Raw genomic sequence first — 13429 nt, forward strand, 5'->3', positions numbered from 1 at the left:
TGCTACAGTTTAACATGAATACCCCACAAAGACACAGTATACTGACTCCAAGCTAATCAGTCCTTGTTTTAACCCATTAATGCCGAGCGCCAGGCAGGGTAACAAAGGGTGCCATCTTTTGTATGACTCAGCCGGGGATCGAACCCCAACCTTCCACTCTCTGGCAGACGCTCTATCCACTAGACCACAGGGGCAGTCCAAGGTACAAGGATAAGTACTACAAAGAGTAGTGTCAAAGTCAATAGTGAGTGAGTGAGTGCTTTTAACATTATTCCAGTTATATCGCGGTGTGTCAGCTTAATGTGGGAGGAAAGCTCGAAGTGATGCAGGTCTCAGACGTTTACCACTTCGGTGAAACCCACAAGCATGGGTATGGTGCTGACAAACCTAGAAACAAAATCAGGGCGAACCGGGATTCGAACCCACAATCATAGGTTTCTGGCGTGCCCAAGGGACGCAACTCTGCACAGCGAATCGCGGCGCAGACGCTCTATCCACTAGACCACAGGGGCAGTCCAAGGTACAAGGATAAGTACTACAAAGAGTAGTCCCAAAGTTGATAGTGAGTGAGTGAGTGAGTTAGATTTAACACTGCTTTTAACATTATTCCAGTTATATCGCGGCGTGTCAGCTTAATGTGGGAGGAAAGCTCGAAGTGATGCAGGTCTCAGACGTTTACCACTTAGGTGAAACCCACAAGCATGGGTATGGTGCTGACAAACCTAGAAACAAAATCAGGGCGAACCGGGATTCGAACCCACAATCATAGGTTTCTGGCGTTCCCAAGGGACGCAACTCTGCACAGCAAATCGCGGCGCCTTAGACGACTGGGCCACCCGTGCCCCCCCCAAAGTCGATCGTCCAAGAGCTAATTCTTAACATGCATTGATGACTGTGAGGTGGGATTAAAACCGTTCTGATCAGTATTTCTGTTGAATCAGGACTTGCCAACCTCAATCCAAGTGACCAAGGCTGTCATCTCCCTGAGGCAAGGGAGTTAACTGACTTTTAAAGTTGGCCAAACGAGGCTAGAATTTCTGGGCTCGAACAAAGCGCCAACAGTGGCAATATCTATATCACCGCTACTGACCAATCAGATTCCACCTATCACTTTGCATTTGATTCAAACAAAATGATAATCAAAATCTATATTGTAATAATTTACCTCACGAAAGTGCATCAGATCACTTGAGCACCTTGATTATAAACATGGAAATATTTGGAAAATATCTGTTGACGCCCAGTTGACAGTAAACAAGCTCTGTAAATCCTGCAATCGACTGAAATTTGCTTTTAAAACGGATGTCGTTTTCTTAATGGGGTTTTGATTGGACGATGCATTGACTTGCTTGTCCAGCCAAAATGTAACTCCATAATTCCAGCCAAGTTCGGCTAGGGTGGAGACTGGACTTTTGTAGTCAGTTATCTCCCTTACCTCAGGAAGATGAAGGTTGTAGACATTTGAGTCTGGTACTGAGAAATCAAAATAATTTATCGGGGTAATTCTAACTTATTTCAAACACATCAAGACACAGCAGAGGGATGCAACTTGAACAGTAAGATTTGACACTTAGACCCTATTATCTGTTAGTGTTTCAGTGCACATCCACACACAACACCAGCGACTCCTTTAATACTTACTGATTTTGAAATGTTTAATACTGGATGTGCCGAGTCCCAGCGTGTAGCCCGAGTTGTCTGTGGGAGACTCGGGCTCCAGGCGGTTAATCTTGCGAGTGCGCAGCCCCGTGTCGAGCGTGGTATAGTAGGACTCCAGCAGACTACAACACTTCTCCTCCAGCGTGCACCAGTTGAGGAATGGCGTCACCTCCACTGTCCCGATCATGTAGTGATGATGGCTGTCAGGATCATTCACTGATGGAGCCATCTTGGGGACATGGAGCTCAACAATTACTGAGATTATGTGGTTGTTGTTGGAACCTGGGACGACAAAACAAATGGGGCGAGTTAGGAGCAAGTATGGTTTTATGCCACGTTTTGCAATATCCCAGAAGGTTCACAGCGGGGACACCCGAAATGGGCTGACACATTGTACCCATGTGGGGAATCGAACCCAGGCCTTTGGCGTGACTAGTAAATGCTAGTATGCTTGCTATTGTAGACTTTAAAGGACACAAGGATGGACTGGACTCAAGGTAAACCAGCATACTGTACCTGTTTGGTTGAGATAATCTTTGCACAGCTTTGAGGCTACACTGAAGGCCGACCTCCCGAGCCAGTCCTTCTTATCCAGATCCAGGTTAGTATGTTCCATCAGCAGTTGCAGACAGTCCTAGAACACACAGACAGTCATACAAGTTGCAGACAGTCCTAGAACACACAGACAGTCATACAAGTTGCAGACAGTCCTAGAACATACAGGCAGTCATACAAGTTGCAGACAGTCCTAAAACAAACAGGCAGTCATACAAAATGCAGACAGTCCTGGAACACACAGACAGTCATACAGGTTGCAGACAGTCCTAGAACACAGACAGTCATACAAGTTGCAGACAGTCCTAGAACACACAGGCAGTCATACAAGTTGCAGACAGTCCTAGAACACAGACAGTCATACAAGTTGCAGACAGTCCTAGAACACAGACAGTCATACAAGTTGCAGACAGTCCTAAAACACACAGGCAGTCATACAAGTTGCAGACAGTCCTAGAACACAGACAGTCATACAAGTTGCAGACAGTCCTAGAACACAGACAGTCATACAAGTTGCAGACAGTCCTAGAACACACAGGCAGTCATACAAGTTGCAGACAGTCCTAGAACACACAGGCAGTCATACAAGTTGCAGACAGTCTTAGAACACACAGGCAGTTTTGAACACACAGACAGTCCTAGAACACATACAGTCCTACAAGTTGCAGACAGTCCTGGAACACACATAGAGTACCAGAAGTTTCAGGATTCCCCAATTACGGCTACAGAGTTGATTCCCTTGATAGATATGGTATTTCACCATATTAAACAACCCACTCCAACCCCTAAGTATACATGATACACACAATACAACACATTCCGCTACACATTGGTGTGGACAAGCATGTGACTGACCTCTTTCTCCAGACAGGCCGCCATGTGAGCCAGCGTCCAGCCACCCTTGTCGGCCACGCTGACCACATGCTGGAGAGATTCTGTCTGATCCTCCGAGTCGGCCCTGACGCCCTGACGTTTAATACTGTGTTGCAGGATGAGCCTGAGACAGCCTATATGGCTGCCTATCACAGCAGTGTGAAGTGGGGTCAGTCCAGACTGCCAAACAACCAAACGCATCAACGATAAATATCTGCATTTATATACAGGGCCAATGTGCAGACCTCAAATCAAGGAGGATAGTGGAGGGTACCTTGCCATAACAGTAGGGTACAAACTGAACCGACAGTGCACCCCCTTCATCTGAATAGTACTGTTACCAGAAAGTCATCTACATCAACATCTTCCCAAGGCAAGGGAGTTAACTGACTGTAAAAGTCCAGTTTCCACCTTTGCCGAACTAGTCTGGAATTTCTAGGCTCGACCAAAGCACCACCAGTGGCTATTATGAGTTATGTCCCTTCTATGACACTCCTATTGACCGATCAGATTTCACCTATAATATTATTTGCATTTGCTTCAAACAAAATGGTGGTGCCCAGTCGAGACGATCTGATCAATAATCAAGATCTATATTGAAATAAAACGGGTCTCACCCGTTGTTAGGGGCCTCAAATCACTTGAGCACCTCTACAAAAACATGAAATATCTGTTGATGCCTAATTTACGGTACACATCATTTGCAAATCTGTCAGTCAACTGAAATCTGCACGTTGAAATCCATGTTGTTTACGAACCAGAAATCTATGTTGTTACACAATTTTGATTGAACTATACAATGACTTGTTAGTCCAGCCAAAACTCCATAATTCCAGCCTAGTTCAGCAAGGGTGAAAACTGGACTTTTATGGTCAGTTAACTCCCTTGCCCCAGGAAGATGCTATATTAACAAATATCCTGAATAACAAATCATCGATGCTGTCCTTTGAAAAATATAATTACATTCCTAACAGTTCATGCGCCAAATTACAAGTAATTCCTCAATACAACCGAAGTTTATTCTCTTAAAACTGGAATATATATTTACAGAAAGGATGAACAATAAACCTACTGGTTGTTAAACAGCAGAAAGCTATTGATAAGGCCATAGCATATATTTCTCTCTCGTGAAAAAGTGATTTCAATAAAAAGCAGATTTTAGTGCTCGCCACCACTACACTAAACATCTGAGGTCGTCAGGGCATGTCAGAATGACATACTGCAAATTTTGACCAATGAAATGACGAACAGGAAGTTGACATTAGCCAATCAGAAAGCAGCTTTCTCAAGATCAAAATGGTGACCTCCATTTCAGACAACGCTTTCAAAAAATATTTTGACTAAGTTCTCGATTCAAAATTTGAAACTGAAAAAAAGAAAAATGTAGTTCAGAATGTCCCATTAGTGTTGTGGTAGGGAGCTCTGAGATCTGCTTTTAATGAGATTGGAAAAAGGGTATACCGTATTCGACCCATTAAGCGCCCCTCCCCCAATAATTATATAGTAATTATTTCGTTTTAAATGAAAATCGTCCGGGAACCGAGGTTTCCGGATATTTGAAGTCCGTATAAGCAAGGCATGACTGTATTCTGTTTATTTTAGATATTTGTGACTTTGAATATTATGCGCAGGAAAAATTACACCGTACCCCTTCAGCGGAGTCCGGCAAATGAACGGGTGATGAGAAACTTCGTCAGTACAAATTCGAAATTTGAGATAAAAAATTCACCAGACATGTTGATCTACTGTTTAAACTGTATTTTTTGTTCAGCTAGGCATTGTTTTATATCCAGGGATTAAGATTACCTTGTACATTTTCTCGTAAACTAAGCCGGACACAACAATCAGCTGTACACACATTTTCTTGGAATCTAACGGTGATTCGGTCAAGACACACCCAATGATATAACTTTAGAGGATTTTAAATGCAAGGATCGGCAAAAGTTGTATCTGAAACTATTTTATTTTCAGGAATAATATATTCCAATATCTTGTTAGTTTAGATGCAGCTTTCACTAAACATATTTAAAATAATAATAACCCTAAGCGAAGCAGCTGATCGCTATTGCCTGATATTATTTTTTACATGGAACCAGTCTGACCAGTCACCGTCAAGGCTCCCGTGCACATGATCGTGTGATCGCGAGATTTACGTGTTGACATAGAATCGTCCAACAAAAACAAATATGACTTTTAACGAATCAAAGTATGGCATTTATGATATATGTATCCATTTTCTGTCAACTTAAGTTCGTTTCAAGGCATCAATAGCGGTAATCTTACCGTGGTTGCTGTTAATAACGGTGAGTTGTGCGATCTTCCAATCGCTTCACACACGATTTTGCCGAAAGGAATTTTGAATAAAATTAATGAAATAAGTTACAAACAAAAGTCCAGATGTACAAAGAACACTTTTTATAGCCAGACGGTGTAATTACATGAATAACTTGCGAACTTCAGTATGGATTTGTTGACATGGTATTTCCGGTGTTACGTGCTCACAGCAATGTCTTTCCATGGGGGAAATCAATCAAGAAAACTCATTAATTCGTGTATAATGCGCACCCCCTTCTACACAGCTGTGTTTTTTGGAAATAAAAGTGCACACTATTCTAAAGAAAATATGGTAAGGCTTACAGATGAATTTACGCCAATTTGACTCTGAATTGGTCCCAATAAGCGCCCACCCCTTCTGTCTTTTTTTAAGCGCCCTGGGCGCTTAATGGGTTGAACACGGTATCTTTTAACATCCAAAATCAGTACCAAAATAAATCCTGAAATTGGCTGTTATTTTTCACTGAGAATGTCAAACATCTTTCAGTCCAACTTCAACCAGTATTTGTGATTGCCCTCCTCCACTGAGTACCCACCATGTTTGTGACCAATGGCCGGGCTCCATGTTCCAGCAGCAGACGGCAACATTCATCATGCCCCCTGGTGGCAGCAAGGTGAAGTGGTGTCTCATTGGTCTGATTGCCAATGTTCACCACTGCAGCTTTGTTCAGAAGAAGTTTTAGGCAGCTGAAAAAAACATCATCATCATCATCATCAGAGTTCTTGGTTTACTGTTATATTTGTGCAAAATACTGGTCAGTAGACATGGTAGGTGGGAAGAAAATAAAACAAAAGGATATATCAGATTATTCTGAACATTTGGTTGGTTGGTTGGTTTGTTGTTTTACGCCACACTCAGCACAATATTCCAGCTATATGACGGCGGTCTGTAAATAATTGAGTCTGGACCAGACAATCCTCCGATTAATATCATGAGCATTGATCCACGCAATTGGGATCGATGACATGCATCAACCAAGTCAGCGAGCCTGACCACCTGATCCCGTTAGTCGTCTTTTATGACAAGCGTAGTCGCCTTTTACAGCAAGCATGCTGAACATTTTGACATATTGCCAAAGAGTTCAACATTAGGTAAGCCTCTCATTCTTTAACCTGACTAACATTTAGTTCAAGAAAGACAGTTTTTAAATCAGATATCTACAACATACAAAATAAAATCCAAATTGAGCCCAGAACAATGCGTTAGAGCTGAGGCAATCTAGACTTGCCAAATCATTCTAAACTTGAGATGGATTCATTTCTTTGTTAATTGGTCAAGGAGGTGAGGTGAAATGGAGTAAAACGTACAAGTCCGGACTAATGCCAATTTAACAGTGCTAGCCCGCTTAGGTACCATGCCGCAGTTTAACATGAATACCCCACACAGACACGGTATACCGACTCAAAGCCGTCCAGTCCTTGTTTCAGCCCCTTAATGCCGAGCGCCAGACAGGATAACAACAAGTACCATCTTTTAACGTCTTTTGGCATTACGCGACAGGGGATCAAATCCCTGACCTTCTGCTCTCCAGGAGAATGCTCCATCACTAGACCACGGAAGCAGTCCGGGTCAGGGAGACAGACAATGTCTACAGTCTAATCTTATTGTACACCTAAGTTTGATCTTTCCACATTTGTTGAGGGTAAGGGGAATCGTGAGGCTGCCGTCTGGGTGATCTCCACTCACCTTGTATGACCGTTTGCAGCAGCTAGGTGTACTGGACTCAGGAGGTCGTCCCGGAGAGCGTTTGGGTTACCTCCCTTGTCCAACAGAAACTGTAAACAGTCTGGAACAATAGTTTCTTATATTGAAACTGACAGATAAGCACTCATTGATCAGGTAACAAATCGGCAATACTTCACAGGTTTATATGGAATGTTCCTGAGTGCAACGTTAAACAACAAACAAAACAAATACAGGTTTACATACACTATGTTCCTCCATACAGGATTACATGAGGCTGCTATCTGGTGTAGTAGTGACAGTGTCTTTTTATACTATGTTTATGAAATCGTAACGCATGGTCGTCAAATGTTTGTTTGTTTGGTGTTTAATGCTGCACTCACCAAAATTCCAGCTATATGACGTCCGTCTGTAAGTAATTGAGTCTGGACCAAACAATCCAGTGACTGACATCATGCGCTTCGATCTACACAACCGGGATATGATGACATGCATCAACCAAGTCAGCAAGCCTGACCAACCGATCCCGTAAGTCGACAAACATAGTCGCCTCTTATGGCAAGCATGGGTTGCTATAGACCTATTGTCTACCCGGATCTTCATGGGTCCCACGTCAAATGAGCCCTCCTGTATGAACATTGTGCAAACCCTCTGGCCCCCACAATCGCAGAAGGCATCACTTCAGGCCTTGGTTTTTACATGTACCAAGTTTCGATGCAAAATCTTTCACGGTTTTCAATTCATACTCCGGAAATGACATACGGATGGACGGACAGACAGACTAACCAGACAATGACTATATACCCCTCAGTGTTCCCGCTTACCGGCAATTACCAGTTTTTTACCAGTAAAATTAGGCTTAGACCGGTAATTCATGTTACTGCCAGTCCCTGTGGACCGGCAAATAAAGTACCTTATAAATCTTTGTTGCTGAACAAAACATTGGCGATATTCATATCAGTATATTTTTCGAACAAAGTCAGCTTGTCAGTTGCCATCTGGGTTTCCCCTTGTCTATTTTTAGTGCTATTAAATAAGATTTCGCTTTGCTTCAAGGTTAAATATATATTTGCAGCGATTTAGTCTCGAAATATTCCAATAAAGAGAGTTGAAAAAAATAAAACCGGGTAATTTTCATTCGTATTTTCATTTGTTGAAAGTTGGGACTGACAAAAATTAGGGGGGACTGGTAATTTTTAGAGTTGCCAGTCCTGGTGGACTGGCAGTTTCAAAAGCCAGCGGGAACACTGCCCCTGCATTATATACCAGGCGGATAAAAAAGGAATGTGTCATGGTAACAAAAACATATGACCAAAGTACTTACGTTCATGTCCCCCTTCGGCAGTGCAGTGAATGGGGGTAGTTCCGTCCTTCATCGGTAAATTCACATCAGCATCTCGTTCTACTATAAGCGTTTTGAGAAGGTCAAGGTCACCACATGCAGCATGTTTGTGTACAGGAGAGTTTTTAACGATGTCGACAGTACAGGTGGAGGATGGGGAGGGGGCAGATACTGGCAACGTTAGACTAAATGAATCACTCGGACTTGCTTCACCTGCAGACAGAAACATTACAGATCATGAGACATCCTGGCAAAACATCCTACGGACAACGTTAGTGATTTATTGACTTGATTGCCGCCACGAATATATACAATTATGTCATTGCATGTAGATGTGGGAGGAAAGCCCAAAGTGACTCAGGCCCAAGACGTTTACCACTTCAGTGAAACCTACGAACACAAGCATTGTGCTGACAAACCTAGAAACATAATCAAGGAAAATCTGGGATATGCATCCAATCATAGTTTTTTTGGTATGTCCAAGGGACACAACTCTGAGTATGATTTTATACCGCTTTTAGCAATATTCCAGCAATATCACGGCAGGGACTACAGAAATGGCTTTACATATTGTACCCATGTGGGTATGAGAATCCAGGTCTTCTGCATGACAAGCGAACGCTTTAACCATTAGGCTACCCTACTGCCCTAACTCTGCATGACAAATTGTGGTGCCTTAGTTGATGACAAAACTGGAGAGGTGCTTCAGGATATTGAACCCTAGTGAGTGAGTGAGTGAGTATGGTTTTACGCCACTTTAAGCAATATTCCAGCAATATCACGGCGGGGGGCACCAGTAATGGGCTGCACACATTGTACCCATGTCGGGAATCGAACCCGGGTCTTCGGCGTGACGAGCGAACGCTTTAACCACTAGGCTACCCAACCGCCCTCGAACCCTGGTGGGATTTCAGGAATGAGTCTCCAGTGCACTATGGTTGTCATGGGAACTTACGAATGAGGACAGCAGCCATTGTGACCATCTGATCTCCATTTGTTCAGCTACTACTACAGCATGGATACTGGAGATTTATTCTGCCTTGAGTACCACAGGTTTTGAGACAATATGTGAGTGTGAGTGAGTTGGGTTTAACGCCGCTTTTAACAGTATTCCAGTTATATCCCGGCGTGTCAGCTTAATGTGGGAGGAAAGCCCGAAGTGATGCAGGTCTCAGACGTTTACCACTTCAGTGAAACCCACAAGCACGGGTATGGTGCTGACAAACCTAGAAACATAATCGGGGCGAACCGGGATTCGAACCCACAATCATAGGTTTCTGGCGTGCCCAAGGGACGCAACTCTGCACAGAGAATCGTGGCGGCTTAGACGACTGGGACACCCATGCCCCTAGGGAAAATAAGATTCCACTTACAATTATATGCACAAGATTAAATTTGTCATGTATCATGTCATATAATTCATAATTGTATTACTCAAAAGGCCATGAGTTAATTATGTAAGTAAGTGACATGACATTAAAACTTGGACTCGACTTGTTTAGAGATTTGGTTGACACACATGCAAGATTCTAACATAAATATCACTGGTGGCTCGGCTATCAGTACATAGCTGTATGTAGCTCTCATATTTAATTGTTAGACCTTGAACAGGACCAAAAAATGTCATCACGTAAACATAAAAAAATTAACTTGTGTCATCAATTAAAATCAAGTCTTACATTATAACTTGAATGGAAAACAATTGTTTTAAATTCAGAAATATCATTCCAAGTTATCAACTAATTCAATATTATGCATATATCATAATATTCATAAAATCGTCTCAAAGAAATGGAACATCAGATTCATAAGACTCTGTAGCTCACTTGTATCTTTAAATATTCGGATCATTAAAGATCAAATTAAAAAATCCTTGAAAGGGTCAAAACACAAAATATACTATAAAATATTATGTTTCCAAAATATAGACGTACTTACTAAATAAAAGATATTTTCAAAATGGCTGCTATGACAGTCATGTTTAACATTGAATCGTAATATTCAACCATTATGCTGACTTGATATTTTTGTTTCAGTTAATTACAAGCCATGAATTTATTGGCTATTCTGAATGTGCATTTTAACAAGAAAAACTGACACAGCTATGATTTCTCCATTACATATAAAGTTCAGCATCCTAGTTCCATCAGTTCGTAGTAAAATTACAGCCAGATGGATGCACAGACAACGCCACAAGCACACATAAACCTTGGGTTCAGGTGAGCTAACATTTATGCCAAAAAAACATGAAAAAGAGCATGGAAAAACTCAAACCATGAAAACAATGCAAAACATGTAAAACAGAACTTCGCAAAATTCAAAATGTGTAAACAAACAAAGAAACAAGTAATAAAGAGAGTTAGCATTCGAACAGCATAGCAAGACTCCCATCTTCTGCCGGGTCCAGCAATATGGACGACAATCCTTAAACATATACAGAGCTCCGGATAACTTTTTGAGCAATTGAGTTTTTACTCTAGGTTTTCTATTTTAATTGGGTTATAACATCATAGACCAACAATATTTTTTCACTCATCTATTCAGAACTCTATTCTGGTTTTTTCCCCAAAAGAGTGAACATTTTAAGATTTAAAAAAAAAGAAATTATGTTTTAGATGTATATAACGATGAGAACTGTTCTAAATATATAGGCTTGACTCGGAAAGTAAATTAGCTCGTAATTGTGTTTCGGCAATTAGCTCCTTTGTATGCATGCTGAAAAATCTTCATTTGGTATACTGGTATACTCGTGCTGTTTTTATACATTTGAGTTTTTCATTTAATGCATGCGTTTATATACGCAAGTTAATTGAAAGTAACTGGGATTTGAATATTTTTGGGGGGTATTTTACGCAAATACGCTGCTTATCTGTAGTTCTGATTTATTCATAAAATGCCACAAACGGAAATATCTTGATGATCCAACTTGTCAACATTTCCCACATTATTTCATCATGTCCATCAATAATGAACACAAGTGAGCGAGTGAGTTGGGTTTTACGCCGCTTTTAACAATATTCCAGTTATATCGGGGGTGTCAGCTTAATGTTGGAGGAAAGCCCAAAGTGATGCAGGTCTAAGACGTTTACCTGCCCCCTTAATACAAGTGAACATTAGTTTGCAAGTACATCTTCCCCAGACATTATGAAAACTTTTTTCGGGAATCATTACAAGTGCACCATTTACAATTAAATTTTAGATTACAATTTCCCTAACTTATTCATTCAAAAATCTTTTTGGCAAATAATTAAGTATGGGTCATCACACAAAATTTTAACACACTTAAATCTTATTTTTACTCAATTCAGTTTCTCAGTGCAAATGAATACTGTAATACTACTAATAAATTGAACTGAAAATAATATATTTGCTTTATGTTTACACGTTATCAACATGATCAAAATGAATAAAAAGGATCTCAAAATAACTGTAATTTTAGTCACTACCAACAAGATAGGGCATATTTATTTGTGAAAAGCAAAACAATTTACTAAATCTTTCAAATCAATATTGAAGGCCAAACCATTACCGGTTTTACTGATCTGCAGGGAAATAAATCATATTCAGTGAGACTTTAGCTCAAAGCTTACAGTCACATTGACAGTATGGCCGTTTATCTCTCACAATTGCTCCACCAAAGATTCTATTGAAGCAAAAGATACTAAATATGAAAGTTTAAATCTAATGAAATATCAAGGGACCTGTGAGGATTCTGTGTAAGAATTTCGTAAGAGGCGATTAAAAGGATAAATGTCAGCCTCGGTGACTTGGCAGATTGCATGTCATCATGAAGGATGAATCCTCAAGTCAATCATTGGATTGTCTGATCCAGACTGAATTCAGACCACTGTCACAGCCGGGATATTGGTGAGCGCAGTTTAACAAACAAAACAGTCTGATATCAAAGTTGGTCTTTTTAAATAAATATGGTAATGCATCGAGGACTGTGATGAACACTTCCTGCTCACGCCTGCACATAAACCTGTCTGCATCTACATGCAGGAGTTGCACTGTATAAACATGTAGTTTAATACCACCTAATATCCATAACCACCGCTTGGTACATCCCATCCTTCTAACACCAGTGAACCCAACGACTCTGGCAGTCCCCGAGGACATGCTTCTCCTGGTTGGAACTTGCCCTGATGTGTCTAGCAGAGACTAAATGGGGAACACAAATTCTGGGTAAATGGCCAGGCTATATATTCCTCTGGCTGCTGCTGCCTGATCTTTGCGTGTACTCTGTCTGCATATGTATCAGGATCCCAAATCTTGATGTTTATGGCAACATCCATGGCACAACCATGTATAGGAGTATCATAGGACACACATTTTTGTTTTTGTTGCAAATTATGTTAACAGATTTGTTTTTATGTCAGTTACATGTTTTTGTTACAGTTTCAGATTGTTTGTTATGGCTACAGATTTTTTATGACATGGTTACTGAAGACTTTTGTCTCAGTTGCAGATTTTTAATGTAATATGCTTACAGATTTTTTTATTTTTATAATGTAATTTAGTTACAGTTTTTTTATGTAAAGGTTACAGATTTTTGTTTGTTACCGTTACATATTTCTTACGTTATGGGTACAGATATTTAATGACCAATAAGTTAAGGTAGGTCAAAATAAAATTATGATAAAATAATAATATAATTTAAATTTAAATTTAAATTTAAATTTAAATTTAAATCAAAATCAAGTAGGGAAGTTTTCAAAAGTACTTTGAAGGCCGCAAAATAGCTTGAAGCCTTAATCCACATAAAGTGAATATTTCAGAGATCAAAAGTTTCCAGGCAGTCACAGCTGTGATGAAGGATAATACTGAGCTTGCATATACATTGTGTCTTTTCCTATCTCTGGAGCAATGGTTCCTGTACATTATTCTGCATGGAGGGCTTTGTGTAGGATCCCTGACAACACCAGCACTGAATGGCAGACATGATGCTAATGCTCCTACAGTAATGAACACTAATGAGGTCA

The 13429-nt window shown here is 40.6% G+C and overlaps 1 protein-coding gene across 3 annotated transcripts in view; it reads right to left on the reverse strand.

Moving 5' to 3' along the window:
- LOC139444651 (cortactin-binding protein 2-like) overlaps nucleotides 1-13429 on the reverse strand; it is a 75446-nt gene that overhangs the window by 13989 nt on the left and 48028 nt on the right. For all 3 annotated transcript variants that reach the window (XR_011651845.1, XM_071225574.1, XM_071225573.1), the window contains exons 7-12: nucleotides 8430-8660; nucleotides 7109-7208; nucleotides 5958-6108; nucleotides 3070-3267; nucleotides 2176-2293; nucleotides 1642-1941 (exon numbers count right to left, since the gene is read on the reverse strand). Coding sequence is in view for 2 of the 3 variants with exons in the window: in XM_071225574.1 (XP_071081675.1) it covers nucleotides 1642-1941; nucleotides 2176-2293; nucleotides 3070-3267; nucleotides 5958-6108; nucleotides 7109-7208; nucleotides 8430-8660 (1098 nt within the window). In the remaining variant the exon portion in view is untranslated. The remainder of the gene's footprint in view (nucleotides 1-1641; nucleotides 1942-2175; nucleotides 2294-3069; nucleotides 3268-5957; nucleotides 6109-7108; nucleotides 7209-8429; nucleotides 8661-13429) is intronic.

Source organism: Haliotis cracherodii, unplaced genomic scaffold, assembly GCF_022045235.1.
Source record: "Haliotis cracherodii isolate W230 unplaced genomic scaffold, xgHalCrac1.p SCAF_6, whole genome shotgun sequence".
NCBI classification, from domain to species: domain Eukaryota; kingdom Metazoa; phylum Mollusca; class Gastropoda; order Lepetellida; family Haliotidae; genus Haliotis; species Haliotis cracherodii.